Source organism: Enhydra lutris, unplaced genomic scaffold (assembly GCF_002288905.1).
Source record: "Enhydra lutris kenyoni isolate GAN:26980312 unplaced genomic scaffold, ASM228890v2 scaffoldscaffold1, whole genome shotgun sequence".
Classification (NCBI taxonomy): Eukaryota; Metazoa; Chordata; class Mammalia; order Carnivora; family Mustelidae; genus Enhydra; species Enhydra lutris.
In genome coordinates, this window is record NW_019154085.1 from 12,971,234 (window position 1) to 12,997,346 (window position 26,113).

General features: G+C 38.6%; 1 protein-coding gene across 4 annotated transcripts in view; it reads right to left on the reverse strand.

The window, feature by feature from the left end:
* Nucleotides 1-912: 912 nt before the first annotated feature.
* Nucleotides 913-26,113, reverse strand: part of LOC111159432 (origin recognition complex subunit 2) — a 45,007-nt gene continuing 19,806 nt past the window's right edge. For 3 of the 4 annotated variants that reach the window (XM_022521935.1, XM_022522092.1, XM_022522017.1), the window contains 13 exons: nucleotides 25,075-25,167; nucleotides 24,495-24,526; nucleotides 21,638-21,698; nucleotides 19,374-19,567; nucleotides 17,876-17,974; nucleotides 14,406-14,515; nucleotides 12,166-12,298; nucleotides 11,286-11,382; nucleotides 8,736-8,882; nucleotides 7,800-7,971; nucleotides 5,566-5,627; nucleotides 4,728-4,846; nucleotides 913-2,643 (listed from right to left, as the gene is read on the reverse strand). In XM_022521935.1, coding sequence (XP_022377643.1) covers nucleotides 2,557-2,643; nucleotides 4,728-4,846; nucleotides 5,566-5,627; nucleotides 7,800-7,971; nucleotides 8,736-8,882; nucleotides 11,286-11,382; nucleotides 12,166-12,298; nucleotides 14,406-14,515; nucleotides 17,876-17,974; nucleotides 19,374-19,567; nucleotides 21,638-21,698; nucleotides 24,495-24,526; nucleotides 25,075-25,167 — 1,406 coding nt within the window. In that variant the 3' untranslated portion in view covers nucleotides 913-2,556. Of the gene's footprint in view, nucleotides 2,644-4,727; nucleotides 4,847-5,565; nucleotides 5,628-7,799; nucleotides 7,972-8,735; nucleotides 8,883-11,285; nucleotides 11,383-12,165; nucleotides 12,299-14,405; nucleotides 14,516-17,875; nucleotides 17,975-19,373; nucleotides 19,568-21,637; nucleotides 21,699-24,494; nucleotides 24,527-25,074; nucleotides 25,168-26,113 lie in introns of those variants that run through there. The other variant, XM_022522161.1, reaches the window with a different exon arrangement.

Sequence of the window (26,113 nt, forward strand, 5' to 3'; positions counted from 1 at the left end):
GTCATTTACATAATACTTCTTTTTATTCCTCAGTTTTAGGAGCCACACAGTCTGTGGTAAGACAGACCCTCCCGATTTGTCATCTCTGATGATTACTCGGTACTAAGCTGGAAGTCTTCTCACCTCCTAGAATGTAGGAAAAAAACATTTTGAACAATACTACTGGCTCCACAATGAATTAAAGGGGAAAAATCTTCTAAAGTGTTTTTTTTTTTTTTAAAGATAAGCATTATCTATTAACCATCCCCTAAACTGACTGATCTTTTATATGAATGAAATGTTCATGTATTAAACTGACGAACATGCTAGGAAAATCCGTTTCTTAGAGTATCACAAGAGCTGACTTAGAACTCTCTGCATCAGGAATAGTGTTATGTCAACTTCGGTAGAGTGTAGGAATGCTTGTTCTGCCTCCCCTGTGCCTTTTTTGGGCCTGTTTATTTGGCCATTTTATTAAGAGCAGCCAGAAAAATCCTTTTTTTTCAGATTTTCAGGTTTGTTCACTCTTGTCAGAAGCAAGGAATAGAAGTTGGGAGTCTTAGCAGTCAGGCTTTAACTGGTAAGAGTAAGAGGAGCACGGATACTGAAACAAATGCAGAGTGTACAATAATTCTGCTCAGATCTTCAGATCTGTAAGATGCACTTATAAAATTTTTGAAGGACTTAAAAATATTTTTAGTACGAGGCACCTGGGAGTCTCAGTGGGTTAAAGCCTCTGCCTTCGGCTCAGGTCATGGTCCCAGGGTCCTGGGATCGAGCCCCGCATCAGGCTCTCTGCTCAGCGGGGAGCCTGCTTCCTCCTCTCTCTCTGCCTGCCTCTCTGCCTACTTGTGATCTCTGTCAAATAAATAAAATCTTTAAAAAAATATATTTGTAGTAAAAAAAAACAGTACTATGAAAAAATGATTCTATCCAAATTGGCTTTTTATTTATTGATAGATTGTTGATACATACTGTTTGCAGATAGTATGGACACAAAAATTATAAAAATAAACCAGTAGATATTTAAGGGCAAATGCAAAATTTGCGTATTAGGTAAAGATTTTATATACTTTTTTATACTCTAAGTTATAAACTAGATATATTAAGCAAAAAAAGCAAGGTGCAAACGAGCACATATCATATGCTACCATTTGTGTTTTTAAAAGGAGATACAGACACATACCTTCCGTGTGCATAGAATACCTCTCCAGGAGGGAGCTCCTATCGCCGGTTGCATAAGGGACTGGATCGGTGAAGGGGAAGGAAACTCACTTTTTAGTGAATATCCTTTGGTAACAATTTTTAGAATCAAATTCATGTACTAGTTTAAATATTTTGATTATATGTGACTGAACCCTCACACATGGATTTAAATTATATGCCACAAAGAGAAAGGACTTAAATTCTGAGCATTTTGGGAAACAGTTTCATGAAAGGGGTTTACAAGATAAAGTAGGTACTACCTCAGCAGTTCTCACTTGTTCATGACAGTGATATTTTAGTGAAGGATTTCATTTCCAAGTATGAAATGTTTTAGACAATATGTGAAGACTATAAGCTGACCAGTGGCCAAAGGTAGCCTTTTTCTCTTTCCTAATGAAGAAGCCTTTTGTAAATATTTAGAGGGCTTGAAATTGTTAAAGAAAAAAACTGAAATGTCTTACAGTGAGTTCTGGGTCTACTTGATAGAGAAATCAAGATTAAAATCTGCCATTAATACGCTACTCACTTGTAAGTTATTGAAGAAGAGTGTCAATACAAGAATTAATTGAAGTTTTATTTTCTGTTGTCTTAAAAACAATGACTAAATTGTAGTTCAAGACTGTGTTTCTTCTGTAGCCTGGCTTCTTTCTTGTGTCATGAAGGTGATGACACAGATGTTGGCTGTTCCAAGGATCATGATTGTTGTTCATGTGCTTTCTAAGGTGGGTATACACCCTGGAGGCTCATTATGCTTTTCCCACTAACCCAGCTGAAGAGGGTCATGTCCTCCTGCTCCACCCCACCAGCAAGGAGTCTAAATCCAAAAAGAGAAAGCTAGATCACCTACTCTTCCCCAGTGTTACACACCTTTCGTTAAGCCTTTCGAGAACAGTAAGCTGATCTGCCTTCTTTACACTCGTCAGCTCTGACAGAGGAGCAAGTAGATTTATGTGATGTTAGTGTTTTTGTACCTCCATGCTCTGGAACAAACACATCTGCAAACAGTCCGCTCTGGGAGCGTTTAAAAGGCCCTCAAAAAATTGGGAATAATATCATCTCTAGTATAAAAGAATCCGAAAACATCCAGCTCCAAATAGTCCCTGAGCACACAGTTCATTCCAGCACGAAGTCTCCAGAGAGGTAATGAATGAAAGGCACGTTTTCTCCGACTTGAGGACCGCTGCATAGTACGAGAGATGGTGCACCAGCCAGGCTAAATCAAGGTTCTCAGCGATGACATTCCTCCCCTCCCAACTTGAAGTCTTGTACACTGGAAGGATCTAATGTTAGACGTAAACACAACACTTCAGAGGAGTGGCAGCTGGGGTACAACCCTTCCTTCCACAGAAGATTCAAGAGTAAAGGACAACTTCAAGACTCCTCTTCTTCCTTTTCCAGGAACTCACTCAGCGTTCCACTGTCCACAGGAATTAGTAGGTACTCCACCCCGTCGGTTCCCTGAAAGTGAGAAGACCCTGGATGTTAGTCTCTTGTAAAGAGATGGTGAACCCTGTTGTAAGTTAAACAAAAAAGATGGATTTAATATCTTATATAAATACAGAAATGTAAAGATTAAGGCAAAAGGGTATATAGGCTTATCTATCTAAATACACTGAGTTTATAGTTAAACCACTTCCTAGTGGAAAAGATTAGAGGGTCAGTAGATCTCTTTACGCTCCTGCTCCTGCTCTGCTCTTGATTTCTCTGTCCTTTTATTCAGGTATCTCCACCACCACCCCCCAAACACAAACTCCCCCGCCCCTTTTAAAAAATCCCAGGGGCACGTGCATGGCTTAGTCGGCTAAGCATCTGCCTTCTGCTCAGGTTGTAATCCCAGGTCCTGGACACCCCACTCTGGGAAGTCTGCTTCCCTCTGCCTCTGTCCTTCCCCTGCTCATACTCTCTCTCAACTACAAACTTTACTTAAAAAAAAAATTTTTTTTTTTTTAATCTCCACACCGAATGTGGGCTGGAACTCATGACCCTGAGCTCAAGAGTCACATGCTGTACTGACTGGATCAGCCAGGTCCTGCCCTTCTTAAATAACCCTCACTAGACTCTCATTTCTATCACCCAACCTCTCTACCTTTCCAGAAGAATTGTCAGTAATTGCTGGTCTCCATTTCTTCACCTTTCACCCAACTCAGTCCAACCTAGCTACTACCACCATTATCATGTCATTAGAAGAGCTTCTGTTTGGACCGCCAGAAATTCCTTACTCCTAAATCCAATACATATTTTCATCTTTTTGGCCTCTTAGCAGAACCTGTACTGCTGACTGTTCTTTCTTAAAACATGCTTCTCTTAGCTTCTATGACCTCATATTCTGGTTTTCTTCCTGGCTGTCTGGCTATTCCTCCTGCCTCTACACGTTTATCTTCTACTTGGCCATTACATGTCACACTTCTACGCTTAGTTCCTGCCTTCAAATCTCACTCCCACCAATGCCTGCTTTTCGTTACAACCTAAATACACAGGGACTGATCTTCTATCTCTAGCCCAGATCTTTCCCCTGGTTTCTTGTCCTAGGAAAACCCAATTGCCTAGCTGACGTCTCCATTTGGAAATCTCAAAGAGTAAGTCCAAATATACTACAGTCAGGAACTCATGATCTGTCTCCCCAAAAATGTTTCTCACCTAATCTCACCAACTCTCTAGTTCTTCAAGCCAGACAGCAGAAATCATTCTCGACACTTTTCCTTCGTGCTCATATCCATCCGTCAGTTCTTGTCAGTTCTGCCTCCCAGGTGTATCTGAACTCCAACCACTTTTACTCTTCGTCATCAGCTCTACCTACTACTATTAACACACCTTCCTAGCCGGTCTCTGTGCACTGATATTTAGCAATCCCTACCCCACTCTGCCCCATTCCATTCTCCATACCAGAGCCAGAACAATTTTTTTAAGGACTTCCCTTAATTTTCAAATGAAGATTAAAATCCTTTCCTTGGCCTAAAAGTAGTGCATGGGCTAGCCCTTACATCTCTTGTCTTTTCAGCCTTGTTCTGGGGGACACTGGCCTTTATGGTTTTCTCTGACCAGTTATCTCCTAGTGTCCTTCTAGATCTCAGATCGGGGGTCTAATAACCAGAATTAACATAACATGGGAACCCGACTTCTTTTAGAACCGTGTACTTTTCTGATCACAGGACACCACAGTTAAAGCTTTAGATGTGTGTGATTATTTGACCAATATCTGTCTCCTCCATTAGACTCTGAGCTCTATCAGGAAGGAGTCAGGTTTTTGCTTGCTACTGTATGTTAATACTTCGTGCTCCATAAAGACCCAGTTAATGAATGTGGTAGAAGGAAGAGAGGGAAAAGGGAATAATTTCTAAGGGCCTTTACTCTGGACTAGAACCTTTTAAAGGGCTGAGTACTTTCAACTTTATCTCTTCCTACAGAACTCAGATGGCACACTGCCTAAATGGATCCTTGTGACCCATCACGGAAGCTGCATTTTATTATCAAAGCTGAGTCAAAGGCATGCTTGTCCTTAAGGTGTTCCTAACATATATAATGCTGTCATAGAAAACTCTCACCTTCTTTGTCCTTAAAAGCTTGTGGTCCCTAAATTCAGTTAACTGGGCCCGAAGTGTCAGATCACTATTGACCAAGAATGCCTCCCGACATTGTTGGTAAAAATCTTGAAAAGAAAATCCTAGAGAGTTCAAAAGGAGATGTGAACATAAGTCAGCACTGAAGACATGACCCCACATATCAAGGAACACAAAAAAAGTGCTGTTGCCATAGTATGTCAAAGCGGTCTGTTAAGTATTGCTTTAAAAACAAAACAACAACAACAAAAAAAACAAACCTCTGGAAGAAGCAAAACTAGAGAACACTTAAGTATTAAACATTGTGGCTTACATTTTAAAGAGAAGTGATTGGCTGAAAATACTCATCTGTGACCAAGTAAAACATAAATCTTGTGGGAGCTTTAAACAGCATGAATAAAGTGGATTTTGAAAGAAGGAACTACTAGTAAGTCAAGAGACCTGTACGATTATTAAAATATTTATCTAAATGAACACGTAATTTTCATCCAAGGGGAAGAAAATCTGCTAAGATGCCCAGCATATGAAGTATAAATAATTGGTAGACACATGTCCACAGTTACCATAGGAACTTAGGAAATTTTACACAGGAACAGTAAAAATGGGCCGGGCAGGTCTTTCAAAGTGCCCTGGCCAGCAGCCTACTCAGCAGTGTCTCTGTGGGGTTCTTGAAAGTGTGCCACGTGGCAGACAAACTGATCCCAGAGCAAACCATTAATTGGCTCCTGTGAAACACTGCAGTGCTATTATGAGATTCCAGAAAAAGGAATTTATGGGGTGAAACAAAAGTCACACACAATTTAATATCATAAATATTAGATACCAATGTAAGAAGGGTTATCCTGGTTATCCAGCTGATACTTTATCAGTAGCCTGAAAATGCCCCTAAGGGGAAAAAAAAGCAAAAAACAAAAAATAATTCAAATCCAGAATGTTAACATCAAAAGAGAACAGTAAAACAGACAAAGATAATGTGAACTACTTGGTGTAAACTTTTTGTATTTTCTTCTGTTCCCTTCTCCAGGGAATATCCTTTCTTGGCCTACTTAAAAAGGAGAAGCTTTTAAAAATTTCCTTTTAAGGAAAATCTCAAAATTTTTTTAAGGCTACAGGTTGTTCAAGTTAGAAAATGTGGAATATATAATAAAATGTACAGAGAAAAATACTAATGCCATAACCCTAAAATAACAGCCACTAACATTTGATGTAGAAATCATATTTGTGTGCTGTCTTTTCAAATCTTCGTGGAATGAAGTAGGGTGGGAACACATTAATTCATGCATTTATGTATAGTATACACCATTTTATATCTCACCTACTTACTCATTTTTCCATCATTAAAAAGTCTTCCTAAATTTTTCATATCAATTTCTACAGAAGTGTACAAAGCGGAATTACAGGGCTGAAAGCATGCTACACTAAGATTTCCAGGAGTCCTTTGGTGTGGCAGAAACTTTAAACCTTTATATTTACATTTTTAAGATAATCAAGACAATAATTACTATCAGCATATTTGGATCATCTGAATGGCCACATTATAAATAGATACTGCCAGTGACTCCGCAGCTAAACGTTGGTTCAAGTTTTTGATCACATTCATACCAAGGAAAGACTGCATGGTATACATAACGAAACAAAATTTCATAGTTTAAAAAAAGAAAGCATTGGAGGCTAGTACACAGACATTTAGGGTATGCCAAACTACAAACTACTCGCATTAGAGCAGTCAGAGTCATCTCTAATGTCGAGTACTCACGCTGCACGGATTCTCAACTTCCCACATAGCAGCTTGCGTAGTCCGTTAACAGTAAGCACAGTTAAGACTGAATGAGACTTTTTCTGTTGCAATTCCATAGAAATTTTGATTACTCATTTAATGCACATTTCAACATTAATGCAATGTTAATCTTCAGGTATACAAAGCAGCTTTACAGAGTAAAAAAACTGATCATTAAAGTGTGAAAAGGGGGCGCCTGGGTGGCTCAGTGGGTTAAAGCCTCTGCCTTCGGCTCAGGTCATGATCCCGGGGTCCTGGGATTGAGCCCCGCATCGGGCTCTCTGCTCAGTGGGGAGCCTGCTTCCCCCTCTCTCTCTGCCTACTTGTGATTTCTGTCTGTCAAATAAATAAATAAAAATTTTTTTAAAAATGTGAAAAGTATTATACCATTTGACTAGAAGTGCCATTGCTCTTGGGAGGAAAAAAAAAGCTTCCGCTAGTCTCACCTGCTTCTTTAAGAAACTTAAAACACAATAAAAATCATCGATGTTTGGATTAATTTATAGGTCTAATACATTCTAACTTGGGAGGAGTTAGTTATACTACCTTTATAATATTCAGTCCACTCATCCAAGAACACAGTATTTTTCTTCATCTTTTCAAATTTTAGTAATTCTCAACAGGGCTTGTTTTTAAAACAATTCATCTTGTTAACTGTTCTAGAATTCTGTGCTTGGGAGGGGAGAATCTACCCTCAAAGCCTTTTTCAACAGGTTAATTATCATGCCCTTTATGTTTTGCCAGTTTATGCTATATCCAGCTTTTCTTAGCTTTTATTAATTCAGATACTCCTCTAGGCGAGGCTGCTGAAAGGGCTTCACTGGAGACATTACAGAGATGTTTAAAACCAAGAGTTTGGAAGTCAGGTAGATTCGGATCAAAATCTCTCTGCCCTCTGCTATCTACCGTATAGTGGTGGTGAGGATCAAAGGAGTTATTTTATGTCATTGGCCCTATGTCTGTATCACAGTGTTCAATATATAATTTAAAATAACCATCAGATTGAAGTAAAACCCATCAAAATTCTTTTTCCTCCACAATGACCATTATCTTGAGATGCTCTTATTTAGAAATATAAAAATTAAGAAAAAAAATGTTGACACTACCGTTAAGGAGTCTGCTATTACATAACCCAGTACTGGCAACTCTATTTTTTACTCTCTTAATCCTGCAAACTAAGTAGAGACTTTAGAATTTTAGAATTGCCATTAAAACCTACTCATGAATATCATATAATGTAGATTTTTTTTAGAAAAAGAAATTAGAGTTTTCATTCTTACCTTGCATTAGGGGTAAGGCTTCGTAAGACATGAATTAGGGAACTAAGTGGTAACGATCCAGATTGTTTAACCAGAAGAGAATTCTCATAGGAGGTTTCTTCAGTATAAGGACTATATGTAGTAGTTTCATACCAGAGCCAGTTATAAAGACTCTGCTTTGCATGATCCCACACTACAGCATGTGATTAAAGGAAACAGAAGTTACTAATTACTGTCATATTATCATGTTACTAGAGTCCACTCTAGGAAAGAAAGTGTTAAATAAAAAATGAACCCTGGGGGCGCGGGCGCGGCTCAGTGGGTTAAGCCTCTGCCTTTGGCTCGGGTCAGGATCTCGTGGTCCCTTGATCGAGTCCCACATTGAGTCCCCTGCCAAGCAGAGAGCCTGCTTCCTCCTCTCTCTCTCTCTGCCTGCCTCTTTGCCTACTTGTGATCTCTGTCAAACAAAATCTTTAAAAAATAAAATCTTAAAAAAAAAATCCTGAAAAATTTTCATTTTTGCCATTTCCCCATCTGTATCAGTACCTCACAACTTAATTTCATCGTCAACCAACATGTGGATTTTTATTGTCTATTAGCTACAATTTAAAATATATTAGTGTTACCAGGGCACAGGGATTTTCACAAAGTCTCAGAATTAAATGCATAAAATAAATGTTGCAATACCACAAAGAGTAGAAAGAGACCAAAATAATAGTTGGGCTGCTTCTCTTCGTGAAACTTCAGGTGTAAAACACCCCCTTTAGAATCTGAATTTTTTTCCCCAAGAATTATGTTCTGAATCAGACTGAGAACACTTTTACTTTTAGCAATCTGTGACCTTATGCATGCAACAAAAGACAAAGTGTACTGAAAAACAATAAAAATGTTATGATTTACAACATTAAGAAATTTCTTAAGACTGATATCCTGAGAAAGAAAAATGGTAATACTTACTGAGAGGGGCATTGAGGTGATCGATAGATGCTATAAGGTATATGTTACGTAAAGATGACAACTGTCCAATAATTTGCTGGCTTTTGTCTCCTCTCAACATTTGGCTATCCAAATTGTGGATGAGAAGGAAGAGTTCCAAAGAAGAATCTAAAAGGAAAGACTATTCAATTATTATTTATAAGGAGTATTTGTAAAGTCCTTAACCACACACAATGCCTGTGTATTAAAAGATGTGTCACAGTAGTACGGGACAAAGTAACTATTGCATAGAGGTATGTACTTTATTTGAGAAGATAACAGTTTCTCAAAAGAGGCAACAGGTTATTGAAGTCTTAAGGAAATTCACTGAAAATCAGTCGGGACTGAACGTTAAGTGGAATGGTTAGCACCTGAATCAGGTCATCAGGCAGTTTCAGTAAGGCACAGGAAATAAGGCTCCATGCATTTTGGGTTGGAGGTAAATCTGTACACATTGCATTGCAGGGCGGGAGGGGAGAGGGGACACGCACACACCAAAAGTTCTCTCTATGCATTAAGAGACAGAAAACCCTGATTATTACAAAAGCAAAGAAGACAAAAAAGGGGAGGGGGTGGAATTTAGGATATTGCTCAAGGCATCAGGAAAGTCAAAGAGGTAAAAAAATGTCTTAAAAGGTCAATGAAGGCAGCATTTGGAGGTACTTGCAGAGACCAAGATAGAAGAAGGATGAGCCAAGGCCACCTGTGTTTAGTAAGAAAATTATAGGTGATCTTCAAGCATATAGTTCAGGTAGCACAGAAGTAAGAAGTTAAGAAAAATGTAGAAGCGGGATATGTCTTCAAAAAATCTGAAATCACTGAAATAGGAAAAATCAAATAGTGTGGAAGGGCAGTAGAATCAGGTAAACCTCTTCTTATGCTGGAAGAAGCCCTATACGTGTTCAAAAGCCACTGACAAGTCTCTCCAAAGTTGTTAAGAAATAGGACATAATGGAGGATGAGCCTTTTCGAGAGAGTAAGTAAATTTTTCTCTCACTGTGGCTAGAGGGACAAGAGACAATATAGGTACAAAGACTCTGACATTTTGAAAGTCAAGATGCCACCATAATTAATAGTACCTAAGTTATATATAAACATATTTCTATTTTAGAATTGAATTACACTTAAATGTTGATATATTTACATTTATATCATATGCATACTACATAATTCTGAATTATGTAATTATATATTCAAATTATATACCCATATGTAAAAACTTTTATATAACTTATATAATTACAATTTATATAATTACAAGTATGTTTTATAGAAACAATATATAAAATAGGCATTATATATGAATAGGCACCTATTTTCATGAGCATATAAACAATATCAAAATTCTCTGTCAGATCAATTATTACTTTTTTTTCCCCCTTTTTTAAGTAGATTCCATGCCAGCGTGAAGCCTAACGTAGGGCTTGAACTCATCACCCTGAAATTGAGACCTGAGCTGATACCAAGATTTAGACACTTAAATGAGCCACCCAGGCACCCCACTCCTTTTAATTCTTTAGTGGCTAAGTGGTACCTGTTGGACCCTAAATAATTTTATTTTTAATGTTTTGATATGCTCACATAGCCAAAACATCCACACCAAAGGAAAAACAATAATGTTTCTTTCCATTCCAGATTTTAGTGTATGAAACTGTTCAAATGCAATGATATTTACTCCAAATAAAGAGATAAAAATGTTTCATAAAAATAGTAAACAATATAAAAATACCAAAGATGCATCTATCACCTGGGGGCATTTCACACGGACCAAGTAAAACCTGAGAACTATTCTGAAATAACAGGCTTTGGGTTCTACAAATTCAGGGTGGTACGAGCAATTCTTTCCTGTTAGGTATTAGTGAAGTTCACAGAAAAACTTCACAGAAAGGACAAATTATTTCAGAGAAACCTAATCAGCATTGAGAGAAGTATTACAATTGAAATAACCCACATTTTTGGATACAATAATACAGATATTCCTTGGTTTCAGATGGGGATATGTTCCAATAAACCCATCCTAACTTGAAAATATAAGTCAAAAATGCATTTAACACAGTCAACCTACCAAACATCATAGCTTAGCCTGGCCCACCTTAACTGTACTCAGAACTCTTACGTTGGCCTACAGCTGGGCAAAAACACAAAGCCTATTTTACAATAGTGTTGAAAGTCCCATGTCATTTATTGAATACTGTACTGAAATTAAAAAAGAGAATGGTTGTACGGGTACAGAATAGTTACAAGTTTATTGGTTATTTATTTCCATGGTCGTGTGGCTGACTGGGAGCCTTGGCTCTCTGTCACTGCCTAGCATCACAAGAGTATAGTACCACATATGGCTAGCCCAGGAAAAGATCAAAATTCAAAATTAGAAGTATGGTTTCTAGTGAATGTATATTGCTTTTCCACCATCACAAAGTCAAAAAATGGCACATCAATCCATTTTAAGTTGGGGACCATCTATCTATACATGAATAAGCAGATGTGTATGCTTAGCTTCACCCTAAAACTAGAGCATCTACTTCATGTTACCTTCTTTAAATCTGTTTACTATCCAGTCTAGCTGATCCAACGCACTGCGGAAAGTACCCATATGATCCAGGACTTCTTCTGTTACAGAATTCAGGATCTATGTCATAAAAGTGCAAGAGGTACATCAATTACTACTTATTCTGTCATATAGAATAAATACAACTAAGAAATCAATCCTTTTTTATAAGTTAAAAATGCATTGAGATTTCCCATCAAGTCTGAAAAACCACTTAAAAATCCTACTGGTGCTTAAGGATATCGATTCATTTTTTGGCCCAAGTTATAGCTAAAATGGAACATGGGAGAACAATAAAGATGTACAGGTAAGAAGGTAGCAAAAATATCACCCCCCACCAATATGGCAAATGCTAGAATAACACAGAGCTATCAAAGAAAACAGGATACAAACATTAAAGGCACTTTTAAAAAGGAATACTGCGCTGGTTAATAGCCAGCACCAAAAGGTTTAGTTTTCAAATGATGAAGAAACACAAATGATCTATAATAAATGCATTATAAAACTACAAACTATTATTTATATTATTACTTTCAGAGTAGCAAAGTGACACAAAAGCATAATAAAACTAAAGTCTTCCATAATCCTGTCTTTCAGAGAAGCACAGTTGATATTTGGTATAGGAAACAACATAAAATTCCTCTAAGACTTAATACATTTATCAGTTACAAAGTAGAAAATTCAGAGATGAGGATTCAAAGCTAGAACCCTGAGTCCAAACACATGATCTTAAGCACTATGCAATCCTACTACTGTAAAGGCTAAAAAAATTGAACATGCCAGAATGAGAAGCACCCTCATTCATGTGGGGGTACGGACAGGCAGGGATATAATGTTGCTCCTTTTAACATTTTTGAAACTTACTGATTTCACACTTATTCCAGGAAAGAAGCCATTGATGACAACATGAATGGAATCTTGCAGCACACTGGTTCGAAACCTTTCTAGTAAATCTCTCTTAGAACCCAAACCATAAAGCACAATGTTGAACCCCAGGCTGTTAGGAAAGATAGCATTCATGACATTAAAGTTCGGTACCTCTTAATTTTTTATAATCAACTAGTTTCTTTAAGTTGATGAAGAACACGGAAAGGACTAGGGTAACTGAGTAACTACACCGATTCCCAGTTTATACGCAGGAGAAGCACAGCTTTACTGTGTCCACGCCACACTTCAGTTCCAGCTTCGGGAGCTTTCTTTCCAGCTCTTTATTATCCCTCAAGTGATCACGGGCTGGAGGCAAGGGAGAACAGCAGGGACAAGGAACTAACGGTTCCACAGGCTGAAGCAGAGTTTTAATTGATAGATTAAACAGGAAAGGTTTAGCAGAGGCCAGGCCACAAAGGTCTTGTTAAGTCAACTAATACATTAAGTAGACTTTATTTCAAGGACAATGACCATTTAAAAGCAACTACTCAGGTGTTAACAGAAATGTTCTAAGTAGGAAAGCAGCGTGATATTTTTAGGAAGATAGTACTGGCTGAACGTGGGGAATGGACAGAAGGAGAGACAGACCACCAAAGACTATGGACTTGAATTAGGTATTATGGGGAAAAATCATAGTTGTCAGGAGCTTTACATGTCGTCAACAGGATTTGGAGTGGTTAGATGTGGAAAGTGATGGAAAAGGAGTATTTCAAAATAACTTTTTTTTGGCATAGGCAACTCCATGAATGGGGTGACATTCATTGTGCCAGGTTGCTGGGGCAGGTGGGAATGATGGGTTTAAGAGGAATTAAATTTTATGTATACTGAATTATTTACAGGACATCCACTTGGAAACCTCCAACATACACTGAGATACCTTTATCTGTTGCTGAGGAGTGATACCTGGGCTGGGCCAGAGACACAACTATGGGAGTTTTTCACTGCGAAAAGCAACCAAAGCCAAGAGAGTCAGAAGATCCAGAACACCAAGCACTATGGGTCAAGCTAAAGCTCGACTCCATGACTGTTCATAGAGGTCAGTCGGGAACAGTATTTACGTGACACCCTGTAGCAACGCAGGGGAGCCTAGAAACAGAAGAAAAGCAATGACCCCCACGCACAGATCAGCAAGGTAGCAGCAGCGGAAAAAAGCGGAATTCAGAGAGTTGGCAATTCTGCTGAAGGGGCTGACTGAGGTCTAGGCTGGGAAGCAAAGCTGAACAAGTTATCAGAGCTGACCTATTAGAAGGAGGAACCGGTCTGTAGGGGATGGGATCAGAGTGAAGAGCTACTTTACAAATTTATAACGAACAGATCTATAAACACTTACTGGGAGAAGCTGAGGTCCTAGCAGGAAGACAAGCATAACCCTTTGATGTATTATTGGCAAAAGAAAACCAGGATCAATTGGGAAAATTGTGTCGATTTCTGTTTTTACTGCTTGGTGGACCTGCCTTCTTACTTATTCCAGTGACCATGTAACCGTGAGTATACATTTACAGTAGCACACTTTTTAAGCACTTCCTTATACTAAGATCCTTTTTAATAAAAGTATAAAAGTAATTATAGCAAAAAAAAAGTTTTAATAATTCTTCTAGTTATTTTAATGGGAATTTAAATTTTAACCTGAAGTATCTGAAAAATGGTAAAATGGAAAAACTATTCTAAGAAACAATTTTAAAATGGTAAAGTAATGTTTATAGGACAGATACCACAAAATTCTGAAGATCTATAGTACATGAAAATAGAATGAGATCAAAATAAATATTATATCCTCTTTAGGAACTTTGCTGTAGAAAACTGGACTTAAATATAACTGATATCAATCTTGACAAATTAGATTTTCAAATACTTAATTAGATAAGTAGTAACTTAGAATTCCTTAGGAATTTTTTACCATTCCTTAGGAATTCCTTAGGAATATTTTACCTTTGGCTTTCACATCTGATAAGCTTAGACACATTTCTTGAAAACTAGAATTTGAGATGAGTCATACAATATGAAATTTCTACATATGAGTCATAAAATTAGGAAAATACCTATTTTTTCTAATTTTTATATATAAAAAATATATTGCAAAAAGTTGACTACAAAAAGAAAATTCAATGTTAAACTGCTTTAACACAGACATATAAATATGTTATTTTACAAGGGTATGAAATGTTGATAGTACATACCGTAACTGCAACATCCATTTATGAAATAATTGTTCATATTGTTGATTTAGTTGTTTAAGTTCAGCAGAAAAGGAAGGAGAAACTTTGCCCAATAAGTTACGCAAAGTTTGCTTTAAAAAAAAAAAAGAAAGAAAATCATTCTCAAACCATAAACATCAAAATCAGTCCAAACTAAAAATATTTCACTAGAGGTAGAGGTTGGAAGAGGCCAGTGGTAGAAATATTACTGTAATCAGGTTTCATAATGAGTGCATTAACGGAATACACATAATATTTCAAGTATGATTTAAGTGTTTTCTTTAAAAAAAATTTTTTTTAGAGAGCATGAGACTGAGAGCAAGAGAGAGCGTGCACATGAGTGCAGGGGGAGAGGGAATAAGAGAATCCCAAGCAGGCCCCCACCTAGTGCAGAGCACAGTCCAACATAGGGCTCGATCCCATGGCCCCGATGTCATGACCGCAGGTAAAACCAAGAGCCAGACCCTCAAATGAGCTGCGCCGGCACTCCTGTTTTCTTAAAAATTTTTAAGCATCGTTTTCAGTACAAATATATAACAGTAAAGAATTTCCCAAGTTTTGTTTAGAACCATTTCCATGATTATAAATTCCAAATACAAGGCTTTAATTTCTAAAAAGATCATTACCATAAGTAGATGATTAAGTCTGCCTCCCAGCTTTTACAACAAATCCAAATAGATTTTTTTTTTAACTTTTTTTAAAGATTTTATTCATTTATTTGACAGAGAGAGAGAGAGAGAGAGATCACAAGTAGGCAGAGAGGCAGGCAGAGAGAGGGGGAAGAGCCCAATGTGGGCCTCGATCCCAGGACCCTGGGATCATGACCTGAGCTGAAGGCAGAGGTTTAACCCACTGAGCCATCCAGGCGCTCATCCAAACAGATTTTTAAAAACCTACGAATTTGGAGAAATGTGAAAGCTTATGGTAACAGTGAAATATGAATTCTCAGAAAACATTAAAGCTTCTTTATAATTTACCATTATCACTAGTAAAATAAACTTGTATCATTGTTTCTCTACCAAGAGCTGCTGCTGCTTCTTTTTTTAAAGTAGGCTCCACACCCAGGATGGGGCTTGAACTCTTGACCCTGAGATCAAGACCTGAGGTTGAGTCAGTAAATCCGGCTCTACTGACTGAGCCACCCAGATGCCTCATTAACATTTAATTTTTTTAAAAATTTTATTTATTAAATATCTCTACCCTCAACGAGGGGCTCAAAACAATGATCCCAAGATCAAGAGTCACAGGTGCCAGCCAAGTAAGCCCCAAAGCTTCTTCTAACAAATCCATCTTTGATAAGTACGGCAAAGTTTTGTGGTTTTCTTTCAGGTTTTTTTTTTTTTTTTAAGATTTTATTTATTTACTTGACAGACACAGGGAGAGAGGGAACACAAGCAGGGGGAGTGGGAGAGGGAGAAGCAGGCTTCCTGCCGAGCAGGGAGCCCCATGTGGGGCTCGGTCCCAGGACCCAGGGACCATGACATGAGCCAAAGGCAGACGCTTAATGACTGTGTCACATAGGTGCCCCTAGATTTTAAGGAAGTGACTGGGTGGCACAGTGACATAAGCATCCAACTATTGATCTCAGGTCGGTTCTTGATCTCAGGATTGTGAGAGCATGGACAGGACTTAAAATAATAAATGAATGAATGAATAAGATTTTAAGTAATCTCCACACCCAATGTGGGACTCAAACTCACAATTCCAAGATAAGAGTCACATGCTCTACTGACTGAGCCAGCCAGATGCCCCAGTATGGCAAAGTTTTTTAAACAATAATGTAAATAAACTGTGGAACGTACATTGCCCTGTACCCAAAACTTAGAAATTCATGCTGGTGAATCAAATATAGCTCACTGTCTGAAAAGAAAACTCTAGCAAAAAGCTGTATATGCATTTTACCTTGGGGCTACCTTTTTCCCATGATTCTATCCCTTAAGTAAAATATTTTCTTAATACTAAAGGGTAGAGTTGGTTAGCTATGTCTGCAGCCAGTTCAAGCCCTTCCCTTCCCTCATTACTGGTAACAGGTGTTCCTTCCATTTCAGCTCTTTCAGCATCTCAGTCCTGTGAAACCCTGCTTTTTTTTTTTTTTTAAAGATTTATTTATTTGACAGAGAGAGATCACAAGTAGACAGAGAGGGAGGCAGAGAGAGAGAGAGAGAGAGAGAGAGAGAGAGAGAGAGAGAAGCAGGCTCCCTGCCGAGCAGAGAGCCCGACGCGGGGCTCGATCCCAGGACCCTATGATCATGACCTGCCTTCAGCTCAACCCACTGAGCCACCCAGGTGCCCCGAAACCCTGCTTTGACTCTAGACTCATTCACCCTTCTCTCATGTTGCTCGTATTGAAATAGATGCACTACGCAGATGTTAGTTCCATCTCCTCCCTGAAATAGTTTGGTTTCTTGACATGTTTTCAGTTAGTCTTTGATCTGAGTCTCAATACCGATAAGCCAGCTGACAAAAACAGAAACAATGACATCGCATCATGTCTTCTAGGTCACAGCAGCTCATCCTCTATATATCTCTTTCTGTGTCTGTGAGAAACCCTGTATACCCTAGAAAACTGCAAAAATTCTAGTTTAAAAATAGTTAAGTCTCCATGCTCTTGGAGCCAGTAACAATCTCTTCTTGACCCAGATTATCCACCCTACTTTCTACTGAAAAATTTTCTCACTCAAATGGGTTCTCTCTTCTCTCTGGGAGGTGATCAATCAAAACCCTGAGTATAACTGGTATTTTTTATAAACCAAGATACCAGAACCATAGTATACAGTAACCTTGTTACCTTACGGTACTGAGCAGGTTTGCCGTAATTTCAAGAAGCAGATTCACTCTGCTCTTTGCAAGGTCTGTAACTAAGAGGCCGGTCACAGTCTACTTTATGACCAGTGTGCAGTTCAATGAATATGTGAGTTCAAGAATAACAGAGATTAATGCTGCATGGATATCCAAGAAACTATGGCCCTAATGATTATCATAAATCCTGAAGAAATAATAAAGTACTTAAAGGAAAAATTTTAATTATAGTACATCAAACAGATATCAAGTTAACCATTTACCATTTTATATAATGAAGTATCTATCAGGTCACTTTAATTTGTGTTTCATTTTATCAGGACAATAATTCGGTTTGTGTAAATTTACCCTTCAATTTGTTGTTTATGCGGTGTACTTTTTATTTTTATTTATTTATTTATTTATTTAAAAGATTTTATTTATTTATTTGACAGAGATCACAAGTAGGCAGAGAGGCAGGCAGAGAGAGAGGGAGGGAAGCAGGCTCCCCGCTGAGCAGAGAGCCCGATGCGGGGCTCCACCCCAGGACCCTGAGACCATGACCTACGCCGAAGGCAGAAGCTTAACCCCCTGAGCCACCCAGGCGCCCCTGCAGTGTACTTTTTAGTTCACAATTTAAAAAAAATATAGAAGCAACATTCCTTACAACATACCTGATCCAGTTTGGCTCGCTTTAGTTTCTGCAGTGTTCTGTCAGAGGTCAAAACTTTTGAACTGCTATGAGCTTCAAAATATTCTTCTACCAAATCACTCTGAAAGCGGATACAGCAAAATCAATTCTTAGTTTCAGATATTTTTAAAATTCTGAAGAATTTTTAATTTTTTTAAAAGATTTTATTTATTGGGGTGGAGTGGGGGGGAGAGAACAAGCAAGAGCCCAAGAGCCAGGGCAGAGAGAAGCAGACTCCCTGCTGGGCAGGGAGCCCGATGCGGGGCTCGATCCCGGGACCCTGGGATCATGACCTGAGCCTGAAGGCAGATGCTTAACCCACTGAGCCACCCAGGCATCCCTAGATACTTGATTTTGTTTTGTTTCATCTTTAAAGATTTTATTTATTTATTTGACAGAGAGACAGTGAGAGAGGGAACACAAGCAGGGGGAGTGGGAGAGGGAGAAGCAGGCTTCCCGCGGAGCAGGGAGCCCAACGTGGGGCCCAATCCCAGGACCCCAGGGTCATGACCTGAGGCAAAGACAAATGCTTAATGACTGAGCCACCTAGGTGCCCCTAGATATTTGTTTTTATCAAAACTAGACTGTAACATTAGCATAAAATAGGATACGTGGAATTCTTTATTTGGTACTATTTTCTTTCTGAAGCAACACCACAGATTAAGGACCAAGAACATTTAATTCTAGTAGTAAGACGGAGTAACTCTTAGGATCATAAAAGTTAAAGAAATTACTAGATGGAAGTAGTCTGTTCCCAAAAACGATTCCTAAGTTCCAACATAAAATTTCCATTCGGACTCCTATCAGGACCTTCATTTTGCCTCACACAGTTCTAACAAATCCTTTAACAGCTGAAGATCTGGAAATGAGGAAGATATCGACAATAAAGTAAAAGACCAGCTTACCATTGCAGTGAAATGGCTCGCTACGTGTTCTGCGGACGTGGGGCAGGAATCACCGCCATGGGGGTGAGAAGGGATGGACAATTTTTCAAGCAGTATAGGCTTCCTAGACTCCCCTGAATCTTTACACACAGCACCAGGTAATGAGCCTTTTCTCAGGCCACGGCACTTACAGTGTTCTTCCCAACAACTCAACACGACCCACAGCCACTTTGCTTACCACTTGTATTGACTTGAATATATCAACAATGTTATAAAAACCAAACTATCTAAAAAGGTATTCACTGAGAAGTCTTGCTTCCAATTATCCAATTGAAATTTATTTAAAAGCTCATTTTTATACAACTGAACTGAGATGTCACTTTTAGCATGTGGCACTGATACATGAGTATGAATGCAGACAGGCAAAACAGAAAGTTCGGAAACAGACACAAATACAGATGGGCATACTTACGGGAAAGACTGAAAATACAGAAGTTAAAAAAAAAAATTATGTTGATCCCTGAGGTGAATCTCTTTGGGGTAACTTAGCTTTAAGATAGTACACAATTTTTTTTTAAGGTTAAAGTCTCCACTTACTGTTTTATCTCTTTTCATTTTCTTAGAAGGTGTTTCTTTGCAAACAGGAGCTGACATAGCTCTATTCTGAGATGGACTCTTTTGGCTCAAGATGACTTCCTCAGTGTCCTCTTCATGTTCTTGGGCAACGCCATCATCATCTTCTGAGTTGGAAGCAGAATATTCACTTTCACTGTCAGAATGAGACCTTGGAACTGGTGGGGGGAAGCAAGTGGGAAAATTTGAGAGTCTGACGAGAGGCCCTGGAGGGTAATGGAAAGAGCGTGGACTTTGAAATAAGAGAATTTCACTTCTGGTTTTGTCATTACTTTCTGATTTTCCCAGAGCTAGTTATTATATAAAGTTTTCTGAGCACCAGTTTCCTCATTTCTCAAATGAAGCTCACAGTGCCTAATTTATAATGAACCATTGTGAAGATCACAGCGAAAGGTATGCAAAGCAACTAAGAATGCCTGACACCCAGGAACTGTCCATCGTACGTAGTATCGTTTTTTCTTCTTCCTTGCTAACGAACTCCCATTTTGTAAAATGTGGCAATGTGTCTCACCCTAAGGAATAAATCATCATGGTAATTATCTTTTCTTCTGTCAGATACTTGTTTTCCCAGCCTCTTTTGCAACTAGGATTGGCTATGTAACCCTCTGATCAATGACACTTGAGGGAAAATTTGCTAGAAGCTTCTGGGAAATATTTCCCTCACTTATGGAGGGAAAGCCCCTGATTTATACCAATAGCTTAAAGATAAAAAAGCCATTTGCAATATGAAGCATCAAACCGAAAGAGGAAAAACGCTGGTGACAGAACAAGAAGATAGGAAGAACCTGGGTCCTTTATGACACTGGAGTTACCTCAGCCATGGAATGGTCTATCCCTACACTTTTCATGATGTGAGATAAGTATATGTCTACGGCTTAAGCCATTATTGTAGAATTTTCTGTTGCTGCCTATACAAAAAATGCCATCCTTAATTGACTCAATAAATGGTAGCTACTATTCTAAGTATTACTAACAGACAGGCACATTCCATCCCAGAGCTGATACAAGCATTTTAGTTTTAAACAAACCATAGCAACCGCCACTACTCCCCAGAAATAATAAAGCTAGTTTTACACTCATGAAGAATAAAACTATTTTACACTCAACAAAGTATAAAACTTTTATAAAAAGTTAACTTCCAAAGTAAGAAAGTTCTTAAGCCAAATCAGTGTATCAATTTTGAACAACACATACATTTCAGAGTATCTAGAGTCCACATATAATAACACACAGGTCTAAAGGAAGAGAAAAAAGGATTTGATTTTGGGAGCACATACCTTAGCAGAGTCATTTTTATACTGACTGCTGCCCACGGCAGATGCATGGGTTAGAAGTAGCAGGAGGAGCCAGAAAACGCTTCTACCTCATTGACATGTATACTTCTACATGTCTGGTGGGGACTGAGAAGGAAGAGGAAGTTTACCTTCTCTCTAAAAGAGATGATTCTTGATCTCAGGGTCGTGAGTTCAACCCCATGGTGGGCCTAGAGCTTACTTAAAAAAAAAAAAAAAAAAAAAAAGGACGGGGCGCCTGGGTGGCTCAGTCAGTTGGGCATCTGACTCACTCTTGATTCTGGCTCAGGTAAGGGTCTCAGGGTGGTGAGATGAAGCCCCACAAGGAGCTCTGGAGCTCCATGCTCCGCAGAGAGTCTGTCTCCCCAACCCCCAGCATCCGCCCCCACCGCCTGCTCATGCACTCTCTCAAATGAATACATCTTTAAAAAAATAAATTTAAGGGGCGCCTGGGTGGCTCAGTGGGTTAAGCCGCTGCCTTCGGCTCAGGTCATGATCCCAGGTCCTAGGTTCAAGCCCCACGTCGGGCTTTCTGCTCAGCAGGGAGCCTGCTTCCTCCTCTCTCTCTGCCTGCCTCTCTGCCTACTTGTGATTTCTCTCTGTCAAATAAATAAATAAAATCTTTAAAAAAAAAATAAATAAAAAAAAAAATTTAAAAGATAACAGCAGCTAACACCGGTGAAACGCACCTCAAGGTCAAGCAATATACTAAGCACTTTTGACATCTTTTATTTCCATTCCTCTCAGAACGACTCCGGGGCCGGTACAATTCTCACCCCTATTTTGTAAATGAAAAGCCTGAGCCACAGAGAGGTCTCTGTAAGTGGCAGGCCGAAGATAAAAACCAAGCAGCCTAAGACTAGAACCAACATAAACCAGGACTGCCCCTTGTTTAGGTGCTTTTTGTAAAAACTCAGTTTCAAAAGAAATACATACCTATTAATCTTTTCCTCAGACCACTAGGTGCTGTTGACAGATTTTCACTTTTATCGCTGTTCTGTTTAAAAATAAAGCAATACGTTTTCATTAATCAAATAATAATGATGACATGTAAATTAATGATGGATGCGTGGAAGAGGCTAGAAAAGAAAAACGTTTTGTTTTCTTTAGACTACCTTTGAATTAGAAGACAATGACAAATGACTCTGTTAGGAAAAAATAGCAGAAAGCAACAAAAACAATGCAACAAATTCCAAAGGATTCCTACAGTGATTCTAGAAGTTGTATTCCAGACATCTATAAAGTATTTTCTATTACGTAAGAAAAAACAAAAGTATATGAATTAGCCTTTTGAACCACTTTCACCCATCAGATTAGCAGAATATTTCTTTCTAAAAAATTGATAATATCCAATGATAATGAGTAGGTGAGGAAATGGGCACTCGTATACATATGGCAGTAGGCCTTTAAATGTGTTTGAAATTTACTGGTGTTGAAGTATCACCTTCTGTGAGGAGAAGAGAAAGACCTCTACATTTTACTCCATTATGTTAAGATTTTTAAGCACTTCACGGAAGTATAAAGTCTGTTTTTCTTTTCCTCCACACAACATAATACTCTAACACCAATAAATTTCTATAGCACATTAAAACGCCCACTGTTGTATAATGTTAGTATTGATAAAAGATAAAGTCCTGGAGTGCCTGGGTGGCTCAGTGGGTTAAAGCCTCTGCCTTCGGCAAAGGTCATGATCCCAGGGTCCTGGGATCGAGCCCCACATCGGGCTCTCTGCTCGGGAGGGAGCGTGCTTCCCTTCCTCTCTCTGCCTGCCTCTCTACCTACTTGTGATCTCTGTCAAATGAATAAATAAAATCTTTAAAAAAAAAAAAGAAAGATGAAGTCCCTGTGTTATTTTGGCAATATGAAATTATGACAAAAAATTCACGTCTGTTGTCTTGTAATAGGTTGTTAGTGTTAATTTTAAATGTTAACACAATCTGATTTGGGATATTAAAAATAGTACTGTAATAAATGAACTGAGCCCAATGGATTTATAAAGTATATGAAATTTTCTGATCCAGATCCTTAAAAAATGTTTTTACATTTTGCACATCTTGATCCACATGTGCATACAGCATACAACTGAAACAAATTATAATGAAATAATACTTACAAAATAGACATTCTCAATTTTATTCTCTCATTTTTTAAACTGCAGGTCATAGCCTACTAAACTCATCTCAAGACTGAAAGGTGAGACAGCTGCCTCCATATAGATTAATTATCAGGGATGGGAATACCTGTGTCAAAATAACTGTTGTGGAAAATTCTTGCTCAAAAAGGTAAGGCTATAAATTAATAAATAATGACAGTGTTTGCTACAGAAATTTTTGCAAAGTACCTTATCTAGACAGTTTGCTCATTTGGGCAACCTGGTCTCCCATCAGGATAACAGATAATTCAGCAGGGCAAGCAGCTAATCCAACAAGAGTTCATTCTTCAGGACTCAGTTCAAGACCCTCTCTTTTCTGTGTCCACCAATCCTCAAATATCATATAATGAGTTTTGTCTATACATATCAGTTTCCCATCCTGATAGCTGTGCGTAAGCCTTTTGAGTCCAGATCTCCAAGCCCTATAAATATTCTCTCCTGAACCCCCCTTTCTAAGACAGTGCACTAAGACTGCCACTGTGATGTTGTCTCTCATTGTGGTAGGTCTTCTGATGGTTTCTTGGGGGAACTGACAAGATCCACTTATGTGTTGTGATCCACACCTTGAAAAGGAATGTGCTAATATATCTATATTCTTGACTGAATTATGGGAATGAGTTTTGTTCTTTCATGGTCATACAGTATACACGATATAATACAGGAAGAAAGCATTATCAAAGACAAAAGGAGGCTCTAACATGTCTACTCATGTCTACTCTCACATCTAGACTTGCCTAAATAGGACATTTGTACACAGGCCATAACCATGACCCTGAATGTCTATACTCACATTCTTACAAGGAGTTCCCCAAACTTAGCATATGCACAATTCCAGGCATATCAAAATTTATAGCCATCAAGCCTGGACACACTCACACATACTCATTGTGATGGGTTCATTGATGCCTATCTGGGCTTGTTCATATCCAGAGAGGGCCACTTGACAAGGCATAATGAAAAAACAAAAACACAAAGGGAAGAATAAAAATTGTCAATTCTTTTCAGCTACCCTGGAACGAATTTACCAAAACCAACCTGGTATTCAAATGTAAATTATGAAAGGATATACTAAGGGATTTAATGGATCTTGGCATCAGTCCCACAAGAAACAACAGAACATTATGTATAAAAGCAAAGCAAAGCAAAACCAAACAAAACCCATAAAATTTCCAGGCCAGTTCTACTAAGGTGAAAATATCCAGAGATAGTTCTGACAGAAACGGCACAGTGGTTGGGTGTAGAAGACCTGGCTTCATTTTTCATCTTTTCGCTTTCCGAGTTAGATGAACTCAGACAATCACTTCCCCTCTCAGAACCTCGGATTCTTTTTTTTTTTTTTTTTTTTAAGATTTATTTATTTGACAGACAGAGATTACAAGTAGGCAGAGAGGCAGGAAGAGAGAGAGAGGAGGAAGCAGGCTCCCTGCTGAGCAGAGAGCCCGATGTGGGGCTCGATCCCAGGACCCTGGGATCATGACCTGAGCCAAAGGCAGAGGCTTTAACCCACTGAGCCACCCAGGCACCCCAGAACCTCGGATTCTTCATCTAATGTAAGGTGTCCCATACACTGAGATGAGTGCCTAGCTGTCATCATGTCTTTGTAACACTAACGTTTTTGCTTGTTTTCAATCAACCGCTTACCTTCAACTGAACTTTGTCTGAAGCAGAATGCCCTGAAGAATAAAACAAAAAGGCATTACTTACCACAGTACTTCAATTTTCATCATAGTCTAGTTTCATTAAACTGCTCCACACTCTCCATAAACTGTGACTTCCAAACCCCGAAGCCTTACTTCAAATAGAACATGGCAGAGCAGTTCCTTCATGACCATTCGGCTAACTCAAGCCAATGATAAGAGGGTTTTGTTTTTTTTTAATTAACATATAATGTGTTACCTGTTTCAAGGGTACAGGTCTGTGATTCGTCAGTCTTACACAACACACAGCGCTCACCACAACACATACCCTCTGATCACAGGGTTTGAAGAGTATTTCTAGTTGACCCTGTCAATTTGCACAACTTCAATCAGCACAATTATTTCCCCCTTCTATTGAGAGCTAAATATGGGCATACTAAGGCACAAACTGGGTATTAACTATATTTTGTTGAATGAATTTTCAGAACAGTAGAGAGTATATAGCAATGCATTTAGATAAAAAAAGAAGCATAACTTGAAGCAACTATGAAAACTCTATTCAAAGAGCTGAGATAGAATCTTACCCTTGCTACACTGAGGAATGTTTATCATAATTTCAGGATCATTCTTCAAACTGAACGAAACATTTTTTCTTGGTGTGTTTGCTAGTTCTGAAGCTATAAACAGACAAAAGTATATAAAACAATCTTCAATGGATGACAGCAGATGAAGGTGGAAATAGCTTTATTTCACTTACATAAGTTTTTTTTTTTTTTAAAGATTCATTTATTTATTTTAGAGAGAGAGAGAGAGAGAGAGAGAGCGCACGCCCATGTGCTAGAGAGTAGGAGGAGGGGCAGAGGGAGAGAATCTTCAAGCAGACTCCCACCAAGCGCGGAGCCTGACGTGGGGCTCAACCCCACGACCCATGAGACCTGAGCCAAGATCAAGAGTTGGCTGCTTAAAAAAAAAAGAAAGAAAGAAAAAAAGTGTGGGGCACCTGGGTGGCGCAGTGGGTTAAAGCCTCTGCCTTCGGCTCAGGTCATGATCCCAGGGTCCTGGGATCGAGCCCCACATCGGGCTCTCTGCTCAGCAGGGAGCCTGCTTCCTCCTCTCTCTCTCTTCCTGCCTCTCTGCCTACTTGTAATCTCTGTCAAATGAATAAATAAAATCTTAAAAAGAAAAAAAAGAAACAAAGAAAAAAAGTGGTTGCTTAACCAACTGAGCAACCCAGATGCCCCTCACTTACTTAATTCTTATGGAAAAACAAAAAAAGAATCTGCCTGCTACTATCACCAGGAAGATAAACAAACCTGCCCATCTTAAGAGCACTGCCTCTTACCTTTGTTTGCTATGTTCCAAGCATCTTAAGTCTTCTTTCAATTATCTACAGGTGTCTCAAGAAAATACAAATAAACAGTTTTGGCCTTACTGCTTTCTATAATTGTCATTCTCTCTCCCTCTCCTCTCCATTGACAACTTTACACTCTTTCCATTTCTTTATCATACATGCTTGAGGCATACCTTTGCTAGGGGTAAGAAAGAATGGCCAGAAAATAGGATCTAGAATCAAATGGAAGCTGTGTATGTTTAAAACTCTGCTTTAAAAATTCTTAACTCTCC